The 17,008-nt window shown below is 43.3% G+C and overlaps 1 protein-coding gene across 1 annotated transcript in view; it reads right to left on the bottom strand.

Annotated features, from left to right (window-relative positions):
* ATP6V0A4 (ATPase H+ transporting V0 subunit a4) overlaps window positions 1–17,008 on the bottom strand; it is a 60,992-nt gene that overhangs the window by 26,473 nt on the left and 17,511 nt on the right. Inside the window, exons 5-12 of the mRNA XM_007118814.1 lie at window positions 11,914–12,039; window positions 11,291–11,385; window positions 9,980–10,106; window positions 7,695–7,777; window positions 7,395–7,488; window positions 4,952–5,164; window positions 1,642–1,792; window positions 606–745 (exon numbers count right to left, since the gene is read on the bottom strand). Of these exons, the coding sequence (XP_007118876.1) occupies window positions 606–745; window positions 1,642–1,792; window positions 4,952–5,164; window positions 7,395–7,488; window positions 7,695–7,777; window positions 9,980–10,106; window positions 11,291–11,385; window positions 11,914–12,039 (1,029 nt within the window). The remainder of the gene's footprint in view (window positions 1–605; window positions 746–1,641; window positions 1,793–4,951; window positions 5,165–7,394; window positions 7,489–7,694; window positions 7,778–9,979; window positions 10,107–11,290; window positions 11,386–11,913; window positions 12,040–17,008) is intronic.

Raw genomic sequence — 17,008 nt, 5'->3', positions numbered from 1 at the left:
GCCCGTGAGCCATGGCCGCTGGGCCTGCGTGTCCGGGGCCTGTGCTCCGCAACGGGAGAGGCCGCGGCGGAGGGAGGCCCGCATACCACAAAAAACAAAACAAAAACAAAAAAAAACAAAAAAAAACTCAATGTTAAGAAAAAAAGTAAAGGAAAAGATCAATGCCTTGTCAAGTAATGTACAAAAAACAAAGATGCTACTGCACCAAACCATCCAAAGGATTTACCTTTGGCCAGGAGTTTTTATGTTGAACTCTGGTCCTTTTTTACTTTCCGTCTTTCTCTTACTTTTTTTTTTTGCGGTTCGTGGGCCTCTCACTGTTGTGGCCTCTTACTTTGTGGAGCACAGGCTCCGGACGCGCAGGCTCAGCGGCCATGGCTCACGGGCCCAGCCGCTCCGCGGCATGTGGGATCTTCACGGACCGGGGCACGAACCCGCGTCCCCTGCATAGGCAGGCGGGCTCTCAACCACTGCGCCACCAGGGAAGCCCCTCTCTTACTTTTTTATAACAACATGTTATTTCCATGGTGAAAACAATATACACATTTTTAATATTCTACTTATAAACTCCAAGAAACGAGGCAAGACATTTGATGAACACTCACCTCATTGGTGGTCTTCTGGGACAGCAAGCGTCTCTCATTAAGGACCATCCAAAGGGCTGCCAGTAGCATCACAATTCCGTGACCACAGTCTCCAAACATCACAGCGAACAGGAAGGGGAAAGTGATGATGGTGTATGGAGCTGTAGAGGGGAGACCCACAACAGCCTGAGTCTCCCCAACATTCTTTGGGCCCCACGTCAAAGATTTCTCTACCACACTCCACGATCTACAAGCTGGTTCCTTGTGTCTTTCTGATTCTGTCTTCCCTCACCATCCCCACCCCTGACACTCACTTAGCTCCCCCATACATTAGCTCATCAATGAGTAAGTATTATTATTCCCCACTTTACAGATGAGCTGAGTTTTGGAGCAGCTAAGTGACTTTCCCCATGATCACAAAGCTTAATGGGATTTAAAACCAGTTTCCTATCTCTAAGTGCTTTCTATACTCTTTCTACCACCATCTTTTGTCTGTTTCTCCACCATTCCATACACCACACACCTCCAGCAGTTACTCACAGGACCCTCAACCTACTGGGGCCCCTACAGTATGGGTCACAAATTAGATTGGGACTCAGGCTGGAGAAGAACAGCACCATAAACTGCGTGGCTTAAGGACATCTGGTCTATTTTACAAATCCCCTTTATTTTACAAATCAACTTAGTGACACAGCTTGTGACTCCAGTCTTCTGACTACAAGTCCTGTCTACGACCATCTCCATCTCTCCCACACAACAGCTATGGGACTGTGCAGATGCCTACAGATGACCCTCATTGGATCAGTAAGGAAACAAGAACTGAATTTGGCTGCCTGATACATCTACGGTTTAAGGGAGAACAGGTGAAATCTTGACAAAGAGCAAATCTTTCACTAATCACCATTTGCAAAACACAATGCAGGGCATTAGGAAACCAAATAAGATTTTAGGAATGTCACAGTTCAAAGTGATTAACTGCCAAGGCCACCGTAGGGGTAAATCTTATCCAGTTTTCATTTTCAAGTTGCCTAGTTGTGCAATACATTGGTCCCTTTACCTGGGTTCATCTCCCGGTAACTGCCTACACCATACGCATCTACAATATTCTGGAAGCCAGCTGTGAATTTATTGGTCCTGTTAAATGTGGGAGGAGCTGTTTTAGACTGCACTGCTGTCATGATGGGGACCATGGAGGAGCCACTTAGTTCCTGCAAAAAGAACACAGAAGAAGATGTAAGGAAGAGAGCCACAGGCTAGGTGTCAGCACGTGGGTCACAGTCCAACTCCTGCCATCTCTTACTGGGTGAACTTGGGACAATTTTTTGACCTCTCTGAGACTCATGATCTCACCTGTAAAGTTACTACTTATCTAATTTCTCGTACCGGAGAGTTGTCAAGAGAGTAGAGTTCCTCCCGATTCTCTGGCAATTTCCATTCTCCTGCTCCTGCAAATGTCATGCACAGCTCTGAGCCCTCTACTCTTCCTTCCTTCCTTCCTGCTTACTCTCTCAAGAGTTCATTCACTTTCCTAATCCTGTTCTTATATTCCCAATGGCCCTGACCCTCTCCGAAATTTCAATTCTCTTTTAATTGCCTGCCTAGGTTTTCAAACACTCACGTCTCAGCAACCCCACAAAAATCCAGGAGCCTAAAACTGAACTCACCAACTTGCCCCAAAGCCAGGTCCTGCCCTGACCTCTCAGTAATCTCCAATCTCCAGATTCCAGAAACTTTGGAATCATGAGACTTGTCCCTTCTCTTGATTCAATTAATCACCAAATCTTGCTAATCATCCCCTTTAAGTCCCGCCTCTTTCCATTCCCACAGCCACCAGCCCGGCTCCCAGCCTCACCATCGGACTCCGGTCTCTTTCCCTTCCATTTAGTGCCTACTCCAGACTGCGTAATCCTTCTTTTAATAAAACAAAATAAACAAAAAGCACCACTTTAGTCATATTACCCTTCTACTCAAAAATCTTCAAAGGTTTCCCATTCCCTAAAGAATGAAATCAAATCTCTTTGGTCTTATAATCCAGACTTCTTTACAACATTGATTTAATCCTCTATTCACACCTTCACCCGCACTACTTCTCCATGGAAATCAGCCAACTCCACACTAGGCTTCTCTCTTCTTCCCTTCTCCAAGTATTAACAATTCTCCAGCTCACCCCCCAGGAACCTTCTGGTCACTCCAAACTCCAGCAGTGCTTACCACCTGAACACTCAGTACAACTTAGCACCAACTAAATGGGTGCTCATCCATCCTCCTAACAACTCGATGACGTAGGTATCACCACAAGCCTCACTTTACAGATGAGGAAACTAAGGTGCCGAGAGGTTAAGTAACTTCCCCAAGGTCACACAGCAAGTCGAGGAGATCCTCACTCCATTTTCATATGCCCTTTCATATGTGTGATTATGATCTCCTTGAGGGCAAGGACTGTGGCTTCCTCTTTTTTTCTAAACATGCCCTCCAGGAGCTGACACAATGCCTGGCATGGAGTAAGTATCTTTTGCTTATGTGATGATGATAATGAGAGCCACGCCCTTCCACTTCTCTCCTCACCTCCTACCCACACAGGTCCTCTACCCCGATCTCGGGAGGTAATTATCTCAGAGGACTGGAGATGCTGTCGAAATGGTCCTAAGTAGCCCTGTAGGAGTCTGGCCCCTTCACGATTACAGGATGTCACTGTTGGGTTCAGACCCCTGCGTTAGGGCAGCCCTCTCCCACAGCCCGGCTGTCTGCCCCACACGGCAGTGAAATGTTTCTAAAACACAAACTGGACCATGTCGCTCTGGCACCGGAAGGTACACCACTAGAGAGTCCGTCCACCAGCACCTGCCCTGCAGCCTCTCCCCGACCTTACTCGAAGCCTTTCAACTTGCTGCGCCCCAGCTCCAACCACTGGCCACCCCACCTCTCTCCACCTGCCCACTGACCGCCCTTCCGCGGCTCAGCCCGTGCACTCCTCCGGGAAGCAGCTGCCCCCCCCCAATCTGGGAGAAACGCTCTGTGTAAGTGCCGCATTTGGGTAGTTACTGGACCACGATGTGGGGACATTCAAATCCTACCTCCTGGCTACAGGACCGGGGTCAAGTTACTTCCACTCTCTGTGCCTCGGTTTCCTCATCTGTACAGAGGGGATAAAGATAGCTCCTATCTCCTCATCCAACCCGACCTCCACGTTGGGTCCCTTCAGACCCTTCAGCCCAAAAGCTCTTCCTCCTACCCTGCCTCATCTTCCCATGACGTGCAGGAAAGTCTGCTCCAGTGCCAGCTGCTCAGAGGGGCCTTCTTCCCAACAGCCCTAGAACGGTATTAGAAAGACCTAAAGCTTCAGGGCCCCAAGGCCAAGCCTCTGCTCCCACCAGGTACGCCACCCGCCAGTTGTCCCAGCAGCCAGACCCACGGCACACTGCCCAGGCTTCAACCTGATGAGTTTCACCTCCCTGCCACCCGAGCAAATCATGCAAACAAGCTAATAATCACATTCTCCCATGGAAACAGGGGTCCCCCATCCTCCTGTCACTATAAAGCCTGCCTCCCCTAGCTCCTGCCCCCAAGCGCAGGTCCCAAGTGCAACCTCCATGTGGTCCTGTGTGACGTGCAGTATCCTCCCCTGGGCTGTGAGTATACGTGACTAATAAACTGTGGCCAACCTCATCTGTCCAGTATCAGGTGTCGTGTGTTTGGCCACCTTGCAATATTTAGGGCAGAGGGTCCCTTCTTCACCAATGGGGTGAACAGGTGATCAGACAGGCCCCTCACCCCCCACATCCTTCACTTTCCCCCTGCTTTACTTCCCGTTCACCACGCATCACTGCCTAAAATCACATGAGTTAGGGACAAGCCTGCTGTCTATCTCCCTTTCGAGAAAGTCTATCAGAGCAGGGCTTTGTTCTGCCAGCGCAGCCCTAGAGCAGTTCCTGGGGCACCCAGAGGGATGCCTCGAGAGCGTGGTGAGAGTCACATAAGGCGCGCCGAGCGCTCAGCACGGCGGCTGGCACAAGGGAGCAAATCCACTCCCTGCGTTCTGGCTGTTATTGCAGGTGCCTGGTTATCTGTCTTTCCAGCTAGACAAAGGTGGTATCTACAGGCATAACTAGCAGAGTGACGGCACATCAGCGCCCAGTACACACTTGCTAAGATCAAAGAAATGTTGCATGTTTATCAAACGCTGAGAAGAGCGGGAGTTTCTGACACACGCCCACGCCCTGGGTGAGGACCGAAGGCGCAAAGATAAAGGAGACAATCCTACCAGGTGAGGTTCGCTTGACTTAGGAGGCTGACAACCTGAGTGCCTGGCAGAGAGGCTGCTCAGGCTGGACGTGGCTATCCCCCCTCCTGCTCCACCCGCCACGCACCATGCCTTGCTCCAATGCCCTCCTGATGCGCACAGCGTCTGCCACCGGGAACCAGATCTCAGCGATGATGCACTGCTGGGTGACGTCGATGTTGCACATGTTCAGAATGTGGTAAATGGCCTTCATCTTGTGCACTTTGATGACCCAGGAGTGCCAGTTGGCAGCTGCTTCTTGCAGGAGGTGCTGACGGTGAGACTCTGTCTGTGTTATGACCTGGGCAAAAAATACCAACAGCAAAACAAGGGGCGCTCGTGGAGATGCCGGACCATGTGGCAACAATGGAGGCTCATCGGCCACGGAGGCGTCCTCTGCTCCTGGCCCCCTCTTCTGGCCTGCAGCTCTCACCCGGCCTTTAACTCTCACTGAGCAGTTTATCTCCCCCACTAGAGGTTAAAACCCTCAGGCAAGGACTATATCTTCCTTTTCTTCTAAATTCCTTACAGTACTATTGCGATGTATTGAATTGTGCCCTCCCCAGAAGATATGCTGAAGTCCTAACCCCTGGTAACTGTGAATGGGATCTTATTTGGAAATAGGGTCTTTGCAGATATAATCGAATTAAAATGAGGTCATAACATGAGGAGTAGGGTGGGCGCTATTCCAGTATGACTGGTGTTTTTATAAGAAATTTGGACATGGAGGCACACAGGGAAGATATGTGTGATGCAGGGAGAGACCAGAGTGATGCATCTACAAAGCAAGGACCATCAAGGACTGCTGACAACCACCAGAGGCTAGGAAGATGCCTTAGTCAACTCGTGCAGCTATAATGAAATACCATAGACTGGGTGCCTTATAAACAACAGAAAGTTTTCACAGTTCTGGAAGCTGGAAGTCTGAGATCAGGATGCCAGCACGGTTGGGTGAAGGCCCTCTTCTGGGTTGCAGACCTCAAATTCTAACTTCACATAGCAGAAAGGGCAAGCAAGCTCTCTGGGGTCTTTTTTAGAAGGACACTAATCCCATCCAAGAGGACCCCACCCTCATGACCTAATCACCTCCCAAAGGTCCCACCTCCCAACACCATCACCTTGGGCATTAGGTTTTTGACATTCAAATTTGGGGGCAATACAAACACTCAAACCATAGGGGAACAGGCAAGGAAGGATCATTTCCTAGTGCGTTCAGAGGAAGCCTGGCTCTGCTGACACCTTGATTTCAGACTTTTCACCTCAGAACTGTGAGAGAATAACTTTCTGTTGTTTTAAGCCTCGCAGTTTGTGGTAACTTGTTATAGCAGCAATAGGAAACAAATACACCTATCAAAATGCCTTACATACATAACCTCTCCAATAAATGACAAATGAACTAATGAATGAAGGAATGAATAGGCAATTTGGCCCCCACAGAATTTATTTAGTGGAATTAGTTTTTGTTCTGGTGATACAACACAGAAACCCTCTTCAGTAACCTCTACACGGGGCTACTCAAGTCATCCGAAATATAAGTTTAGCACAACTTCCATTCTCCTCATGCAGTTTTCATAAAATCCAGCAGAGTATTTGGGGGGAAAGGACTTCAAGGGTAATTGCTTCAGGGAACCACAGTCTCCCTGACAAGTGACAAAGAGGGAACAGAGAGGATTAGAACAACTAAACACAGCTTTTTCTGGGAAGATAAAGATGTTTGTTAGCCTAGGAGTTTCGAAAAACACACACACCTAATTTCTAAAGATACTCATTGAGGACCTAGAACTGTGCTGACCAATATAGCAGCCCCATTTTATACAAATAAAAATCCCGTCCCCCAGTTGCACTAGCCACGTTTCAAGTGCTCAGTGGTCACATGTGGCCCATGGCTATCGCACTGGACTTGCAGGTTATATAACATTTCCACCACCACAGAGAGTTCTATTGGACAGGGCTGATCTGGAATAGGCGATTTGATGTAGGCCCAGCTCCTTTCAGTGATTACTTGCAGAGCTTATTGAAGAAAATCATATGTGTTGAGAGCCATCCTAGGTGATGACAGATTCGACAAGAGGATATGAACTGGGGGCGTGTTCATATGTGAAACTAGACTCACTGTCTTGACAGAATTAATTGCTTGGCTCACACAACCGGGCAATTCCGTGGAAAAAGAATCAGCAAGACTGGCTGGTCGACTTAATTGGCTAGTGAGTTATATCACAGATGCGGCCTAGGCCCGTCTGGCAATAAAAGGCTCCTTTTATCAGACTGGGGTGGGCACCTGCAGGTTGACCAGGGCTGTGGTTAATTCTAAGCCCAGGCAAAGCATCACTGACATGCAGAATCATCACCGTGAGCTTAGTGAACACCGTTTCCTAATTATGAAGCCTTCTGCCACAACAGCCAGAAGAGCATAGCAGACATTCCAGCCAGCCTTGGAGCAAGGGCCCTGGGAGACAGGACTTATAAGGAAATGGCAGATGTAGCCCATCGGCAGCCCCCGCTCAGGTCACCAGCCCGAACGCCTCACTCACAGTGATTAAATCTTCCAGCCTCATGTTGACACCATCCAGCATCTCTCTGCGCTCCGACGCCGGCTCTGGGCAGGGGTATATGGTGGCTCGAAACCTGTGTTTCATACATTTCAAAGGGCACACGTGGGTTATTGCCAAGAAGCATTCTCCACATCCTTTTCCGCTAACCCATCATTTGCCCACTTTGGTTAGATGACCGCCTTCCCCTAGGTTCTACGTATTGTATTCAATGCATTGCACACACCCTGACCTAATCCTGACCCAAACTGCTGATGAAAAGAGCCCTTAATAGCCACTTACCCATCACAAATCTTCTTGATTTTCTGCCTGAGCTGCTCTCCTTGATAAAATATGATGAATATATTCTTTTTAATTTCTTCTCTCTGGAAAATCAAAACAGTAAAAAATATATTTTTAGAAATTTAAAAAATTTTCTAAATTTAAAGTTGGAAAACTTAAACTTATCCCAGTTGATACAAGTTCGTAACTCATGATGGTTGAGGGCAAGGCCACTGAGGCAGGCTGGGCGGGGCCCCCAGGAAGGCTGATTCAGCCTTAAAGGGACCACCCTGCTGTTTGCTACACTATTTGGATCACAGCTGAGCCTTGTATTCAGCTCTAAGCCCTGTGCTTAAGAGATGTGTTACGAAAACATCCAGAAGAGAGGGACCAGGATATTGCAAGGCTTAAAATAAAAATAGCTGACCTAGCTCACCAGTTAACTCAAACACAACATTTACATTTCAGGGGGGAGTGGGTGTTTGATATTTAACAAAGGAAGAGCCAGGTCTAATGTTGGACTCACATACTCACTGTATGCCCGTAAGAACCCTGATTAAATGCAATTTAAAAGTCCAAGTTTGACATTTCACAAGAAAGGAAAAAATATGCATTTCACAAGAATATATGGAAAAGTTCAACTTTTACTGTAAGCAAAGAAATGTGCTGTTTTACTCTTATTTGGTTTGGGATGGGGGGTAAAGGCAAAATGATGAAACCCATTGTTGGAAAAGCAGTAACAAATCCAACGCACTCCTCACACACCACTCAGGTATCATGTACCTTTGGAATCAGGTACGACCCCACTGAAAAGCCATTTGGCAGGACCTATCAAGGGTCATGAAAATGCTCACACCCTTTAAGCCAGCAATCCTATTTCCTGAATTCATATCATGGAAATAGTTCAAAATAAAAATCCACATGCATGAAGATGCTTATCATAGTGTCTATATTCTGGAGAAAAATTGGAAATAAAGTGTCTAATAATAGACAGTTAATGTCACATCAACTCAATGGAAATATGAGGCACCAATTGAAAATAATATCAAAACAAACTGTCTCTTTGGTAGTTGCTCATGGGAGCAGGGAAGGAGTATTTCAGGATTTGGGGAACTGCCTGCTTTACATTATTTGAAGGAACAAAGGTTCCTTCAACCATGGAGTTCACCCCTAGTCCTTTGCTGAATCTCTCAGATTTTCTTGTCTCTTGATCCACCAGAACCAGGAATCCATGCTGATCTCATGCTATCTATTCAGTGATCTTCTACGTCATCAGGCTAAAGTCATCTTACTTTGTAAATACTCTCTCTACCACCACGACTATTCCATGTCAAAACATGATTGTGAAAAGTAATGATTCAATGTCAAATTTTAAAATAGTATTTATAAATGGCACATAGTAATACACGAGGGCATTTATATTATCTAAAATCAAGAGGAGGCCAAAAAAAAATGATGTCCATGCTATTACTACAACCATATTAAATTACACCTGCCTACGGCTATGGACTAGAGAGAAAGAAGACAAGAAAAAAATAAAAATAAAGATATTAGAATGGTAATGCGTTCTTTTTTTTTAAACAAGTGCTTTTTTCTTATTTTAAATTGTATTTGTTTTAACAATGAAGTTGTTTTCCATGAAATAAAACTTAAAATTACATTTTTTAGCCTCTACTCTAGACAAGATTATGACTCTTCTAGAAATAAGCCCAGCTTCTTGGAATTAAAAAGTAAGTGGATTTAAATACTAACCGGAAGGGTGGAGGAAGCATACCCTACAGAATTAGTAGCGATAACCGTGTGGCACTCAGTGAAGGGGACCCTCAAAATCTTCGTTCGAAGTGTGTGGTCCATTGACTACCAGCAACTAACTGCAAGCTGATTAGAAATTCAGGCTCCCGGGCACCACCACCCACTGAATCAGAATCTGTCGATACATTGAACAAGATCTCATGCTCCCATGCACACTGGAGCTTGGGACGCACTGACCTAAATCAGTTCTCAGTGCTTTGTGATGAAGGCACAGCTGCCATTCCACGTGGCACTACTACAGCTAAGTTTCCAGGAACTGGTACAGCTACGGTATTGGGAGGAATGAACACTTACGAGGTGTTAACAAGACTCAGTCCTTTCATGGGTATTTTTTAAAAGGAGGGGTTGGGGAGGAAAAAAGAAAAGAAAGGAGAAAAAAAGGAAATAGATATTAGCTTCATAGAGCTAAAGACTCAGTGTTTGAGAGAACGAAACCCTTCTGGTGGGGCTACAAAAAATTTCAGAAAACATTTCCTGCAGCCTGAGATACCCACTGTAACGGGATCTTCCAGAACTGTGTCCATCTCACTGAACTTTAAGTAGATGTTTCCTCGGCAAATTCGCCACAGCAGCCTCTCAAAGGAAGCCATCCTCTCCCGGTTGACCACACCAGCCGTGAACCTGGGCAGTCAGAAAAGGACATACTACTGAGGCACAGAGAACGGGGTGCAGGGAGAAGGCCCTGTAGGATAGGAAGATGTGTAACCACAAGGTGGAGGACCACCTTCCCTCTGAGAAGGAGGTAAGGACATAGCCCTGATGGGCAGGGGCCACAAGGCCACTCTGGATCCCAGCCCCAACTTTCCCCAAGTCCCCTTTGACCTCCTGTTTCCTTTGACATGTCCGGGTTTCCTTAATCATCCCAATACTATACATTCACTTATTTGCAATTAAAAATATGATAGACCATTCATTATAGCATTGTAGCTAAAGGGAGCAAGTGTTTAATCTGCTCAACAATGACCTCTATGCGTTCATACAAATAAGGTACTAAAACCGAAACATATATATTAATTTCTATACATCTCTCTTTTTACAATCATCTGGGTATCTAGATAATTTCTGATCTGAACTTTTCAAATGTACTTTAGAATGGTTACTTTCACTGGCCTATTACTTTAAATGTACATTGATTCTGTATTACCTTCTGATCAAATATTTTCAATACATATTTTCCTTGCCATTTCAAATTCAACGTCTAGTGCCTCAAATAGCAGGCCCCCAAGTACCTACTGAATAAAAAACTAGAATTCTAAAACTCACTTTCATCAGTTTTACTTGGACACTGAATGAAATCCCACCATTTTGAATCACATCCTATTACCTCTACTTGTGGAAGACACGATCGCATAACTACCTCATCGCTAATTACACTCGAACTTCACACTCCAAATCTATTTTATTACCGAAACAGTATTTCAGAGACAAGGAAAAAAAAAACAAACATGTATCCCATAGCCTTGTTCCAAAGCCAGGGAACAGTTGTGAAACCCCATCTAAACAATTATCACTACATCCTTCCCATGTGGAGACAATACACACATCGCACTCTTCAGACTCAAGAAGGTCAGTATCACCATAAACAAGGTAACGCTACCTGCAACTCCACCAACCTGGTCAGGTTAGACTTGGGTTTATCGCTGGATGGAGGCCTTACAGTCATGTGAAGAGTCCCCATGCCAGTCTCTATTTGTCCATTCATTCATCCACTCAAACACTCAGGGAAATCTACCACGCGCCGGGCATTGAGCTACGGACCAGGGAGCCATCTACACATAAGCTTCAGAGCAGGGAGTTTCACTAACCCCAGCTTTCCACTCATGTATGCAGGTGTAGGTCTTAACTCCAGGAGACCAGAAGTGTCTTCCATAAAGAAATCATCAGCTAAATTGGTTTCCGTCTGAAAGTCAAAGAATCACTATTTTCATTTAAATGTATTTAGACTACCTTAAAACCACACCTCATGGTTTTGTCTGCTTTTAATGATATTTCAATTTTCCACAAATAGTTAGAATTCAAAAGATAGACTGCTTAGACCTGATCTATTTTTCTGTTTTAAATAAAGATTTATGTGTGCGTCAAAAAAAAAAAAAAAAAAAAAAGGTAGAGCGCTCCTTGCCAGATCAAAAAGCTTCCCGCGTCTCTTCCTACCAAAACCCCAAATCTGCTCAAACTAACTTGTGCTTTTTTCTGACTTCCACTTCTGTCTGGGCCATTTGGGGCACATACTTTTTAGTGAGCACCTTAATATTTTTGCATTCATTTCGACCAGTACCACACGCCACCCTAACCCTCCCCCTCCCCCTCGGCCCAGCCATGTGACAGAAACAGTGCAATTTATTCATATTCCAAACCAGCCAGTTGTCAATATGGAAATTTGAGGTTCTGGAGGAAAAGGCCCTTGAATAAATAGTCCCCAAATTACAACCTCAAAGAAGTCCTGGGTTTTCTTCAGGAGATGTTTGAATTCAGTCAGTTCTAGGAAGCTTTTCTTCAAAGCCTGATAGTTCTGATTGGCTTCCTGTAACTCTCCTTCCAGTTTTTCTAGAGCAGTCTATGCAGGAGGGAAAAGAAAGTAAGCCAGGCAGAAAGCACTATGACATTTACTGTACATTAACCGTAACGGGTTACTAAATATCAAAGCGGTATTCAGTGCATCACAAGGTAGCTTGAAGTTGAGAGGCCTGTTCAGTCAAACTCAGCAAGATTGTAATGCTGTATGTAAAGCCACTCACAGGAGTTCTCTCATCAAATGGGGAGGATCAGAAAACAATCTGGGGGAAGGGACGTTAGCTGCATGAGGAAGTGAAGGCATTTCAGCAAATCACGTCTCTTCCCCCATTTTAAACACTGAATAGGGAAGCTGGAGTAAATTTACATGTTGAGAATTCCTTCTGCCTCAAACACGTTGTAGTGATAAAATACAAAATATATTTTCTCATAAAATATAAAAAGAGAAACCACCAGTTCTGAGTTGGGGGGCCCTGGAGAACCAGGTACAAGCAAGTGAAAAAGGCAACACAGAGAAGGGTGAGCACAGAAGGCAAGATGACAAAAACGAAGAAGAAACCAATCTCCCTTTCAAGTGAGGCTACAAAAAGAATATGGCTCATGAAGAAATCTAATGATAGGAAAAGTTACCAACAAAATCAGCAATCAGAACACAAAATCGCAGTGGGTGGAATTATTTTTACAGAATAGTCTGAAAGAGTTTTGAATGTTCAAAGAGATAAACAAAGGTATTACTTCCACTAAAAAGTAAAACAAGAAATTACTAAACAAACATGTCATAAAATGAAAGAACAGGAAGTATTAAAAAAGAACTACTTAGAAATCTTAAAAATGTAACAGACAGCTACTGAAATTCAAAATCCAGTAGGTGAGTAGGGACTTCCCTGGTGGTGTAGTGGTTAAGACTCCACACTCCCAATGCAGGGGGCCTGGGTTCGATCCCTGGTCAGAGAACTAGATCCCACATGCATGCCACAACTAAGAGTTCACATGCCACAACTAAGGAGCCCTCGAGCCGCAACCAAGACCCAGTGCAACCAAATAAATAAATATTTAAAAACAAAAAAATCCAACAGGTGAGGATCAACTCTCTACTGGACACAATTTGAGATTTAGCAAATAATGTTAAAATATGAAAGCTCATTTCTCATTCATCCAATATCCATCAACAACAGAATGGATAAAGTGTGGTACATTAAATAAAAGAAACACTACCCAGCAGTGAAAATGAATTAACTTCAGAAACATGAAAAATAAAAAATTCAGGTAGTGATTATCTCTAAGGGAGGAGGGGAGGGGTGATGAGGGGCACACAGAGGGCTTTAAGAGCATCACTGTGGTCACCTTTCATCTCATACAGGGTGGTGACACTTGATATTTGCTATATCATTATTCTTTGTACCATACATGTATTTTCTAAAAATCCTAATACACCAATTATTTAATAAAAACAATTACAAATAAATCCACACTTAAACACATTGTAGTGAAACTATAGAACAAAGACAAAACCTAAAGGCCATCGGGGGAAAAAAGACATATAATCCACAAAGGAAGGAGCACTGAACCAGCAGCAGATTTTATGGGAAAAATTTACTAAGCATGTATCTCCAGATGTTAAACTTAACTATAATCTATAGCTTTCAACCCAAGAGAAGGGTGAAAAGGGTTGAAGGGTATTACAGAAAGGCAGGAAAGGGGAGAAAAAAAACAAAAGAATGGCATAACAAAGAGCCAGTAACTCAGTAATCAGAATAAATGAAAATGGATTAAGGTCACCTATTAAAAGACTGACGGTATCACGCTAGATGTTTTAAAAAGCCATCTAAGAGACACCCTTACCAAAGAAATTAAACAAAAAAAAATAAAAAATAAAAAGATATCCATGCAAATGTTAGCTCCTATCTTCTAAAAAAAGCACCTTAATATCAGACAAAATTGAATATTTAACATTTTTCAAACACACTTTAGTAGGGAGACTACATAATGAACCCACACTGATCACCCAGCTTCAATTGCATCCCATTCCTTCCCCTCTCAAAAACAATCACTACCCTGAATTTTGAACACTGACTAGAGGTGGCACGAGTTGGGGGAAAAAATGAAATCCTCAGTTCTTTTTCTTTTTTTCTTTGTTTTTTTAAAAAATACATTTATTTATTTATTTATTTTTGGCTGCATTGGGTCTTTGTTACTGCGCGCAGGCTTCAGTAGTTGTGGCACGCGGGCTCAGCAGTTGCGGCTCACGGGCTCCAGAGCGCAGGCTCAGTAGTTGTGACTCATGGACCCAGTTGCTCGGCGGCATGTGGGATCCTCCTGGACCAGGGCTCGAACCCGTGTCCCCCACATTGGCAGGCGGACTCTCAACCACTGCGCCACCAGGGAAGCCCCGAAATCCTCATTTCTTAACCATCTGCTCTATCCATTTAATGATTCTATTAAAAGTAATGCTGCCATTAAAAATATTTTGGAGAACTATGCAGTATCTAAGAAGGGGTTTACAACATGACAGTAAATGGAAAAGTAGAAAACTATAATGTATATTATGGATACGTAGTTTTAAAAAATACAGCTGGCAAGAATAAAAACAGAAAAATTAAGGCAGTTTATGCTGAGATGGTAGATTTGTGGGTAGATTTTTTTTTTTCCTGAATTATTATTCCCTCTAGGATTGCTATGAAAGCCTCTTTAGAAATTCTACAAGGCAAGGGCCCAAGCCACTGTGTACTATTGCCAGGATTCTCCTTTCTAGGAATGTGGGAGGAACACTCTAGTCACTCCCAGATCAGCTGAATCAATTAACCAATCCCCGCGATCAATGGTAAGACAGATATTACTCTCATAAGCACATGTTGCTTTAATTTCATCTTTACAATAAATAGTATCTAGAAGGAAAATACTGAGCAAAGACTGCTGGCACACATCTGCTTGCCCCTTATCTGACTGGTTATTATTACAAATGTGTACAGTTTCAAACCAACCAGTCAGCCCATAACAAACTCATTGGGATGAAGTGATTTTTTAAGCTCCTGTCTAAAACATATAACCAATGTCAATTTGGAAATAAAAATACTTGTTACCTGTTTAACAAAAGCAAGAGTCTCCATGTGTGTCAAGTTTCAATGTAATATCAAAGAATATCTGCAATTATTTGAAAAGGCTATTAAAATTCTCCTCCCTTTTCCAACTACCTATTGTGCAAGGCTGAATTCTCTTTACATACTTCAATGAGAATAACATATCCCAACAGATTCAAAGCAGAACAGACATGAGAAGTCAGTCTTCTATTAAGCCACGCATTTAAGAAATTTGCCAACAATGTCACTCTTTTCACTAAAGTTTTTGTTTTGGTAAATACAATTATTTTTCGTTAAAAAAATGTTAACATGTAATGAGATATTGTTATTTTTAAATGAGTTACAGTAAGTCCCCTACTTACCAACGAATTCTGTTCCAAGAGCACGTTTGTAAGTCCAATTTGTTTTTAAGTCCAACAAAATTAGCCTAGGTACTCAACTAACAACACAATCGGCTATGTAGTACTGTATTGTAATAGGTTTATAATACTTTTCACACAAATAATACATGAAAAACAAACACAAAAAATAAAAAAAAACCATTCTTAATCTTACAGTACAGTACTTTGAAAGGTACAACTGTACAGTACAACAGCTGGCATACAGGGGCTGGCATCGAGTGAACAGGCAAAAGAGTTACTGACTGCAGGAGGGAGAGGAGAGGGGAGATGGTAGAGTTGAAAGATTGTCAGCAACAGGAGACGGGGGGCAGGCTGCAATTTCACTCACGCCTGACGTTGATGGCACAGGTTCTGGTTCTTTGTTGGAACCAGATGCACGTTCGCATCTTTGGAAGTTTGCAACTTGACGGTTCGTATGTAGGGGACCCACTGTAATAAATATTCTGCTTTTTTTCAGTTTTAGTTCCTAATGCAGTAATATCAGTAAATATAACCCTCATAAATAAAGCTCTTTGGGATCCTCAATATCGTATAAGAGTATACAATCAAGGGACCTGCCCGAGGACAGTGGAGGACTTGAGTGGTACGACAGGGCTGGGGAGAGCAGGCTTTGCTGCCAGGATGGGCGTGACATAGGCAAGAAGGGAACCATCGTACATTCTCAAGCAGGGAAGTGACAAGATAGAGCGACACCATGACAAAACTTAGGCTGGCTGTGGGGAGGCAGATGGACTGGAATGAAAAGAGGATGAAAAAGATTATACATATGGATAACTGAGCCGCTTTGCTGAATGCCAGAAACTAACACGACATTGTAAAAAAAAAAAAAAAGAATGAAATAGTTAAGAAGAAAGTTGGAAAACTTCCGCCTAAACTCAGAAATAAGATTAGAGTGATTTTGCAGCAACATGGATGGACCTAGAGATTATCACACTGAGTGACGTGAGTGAGGCAGAGAAAGACAGATATAATATGATATCACTTATATGAGGAATCTAAAAAAAAAAAGATACAAATGAACTTATTTATGCTCACAGACATAGAAAACAAATTTAAGGTTACCAAAGGGGAAGGGGAGGAGGGATAAATTAGGAATTTGAGATTAACAGATACACACTACCATATATAAAATAGATAAACAACAAAGTCGTACTACATAGCACAGGGAACAATGTCTTCTAATAACCTATTAATGGAAAAGAACCTGAAAAAGAATATATATGTGTATATGTATGACTGAATCACTTTGCCGTACACCAGAAACTAACACAACATTGCAAATCAACTATATGCCAATTTAAAAAAAAAAGATTATGGTAAAAACATGAGCCATTAAGATATCTCACAGTCCACAAGATCAGCTCTAGGTGTTTAGGAAGGTGAGGGGGATAACGGCGGGAGGGGAGCTGTTAATTAACAGGGCTGGTGTTAGAAGACTAGTGATAAGACTGAAACTGGAGATGATTTTATGGAAATCCTATTCATATGGATTAAAAACGTTCTCCCAAAATATCCAGATTTTAATAAGACAAGA

The sequence above is a fragment of the Physeter macrocephalus genome, chromosome 5 (genome assembly GCF_002837175.3).
Source record: "Physeter macrocephalus isolate SW-GA chromosome 5, ASM283717v5, whole genome shotgun sequence".
NCBI classification, from domain to species: Eukaryota; Metazoa; Chordata; class Mammalia; order Artiodactyla; family Physeteridae; genus Physeter; species Physeter macrocephalus.
This window is presented reverse-complemented; position numbering and strand designations above follow the sequence as displayed.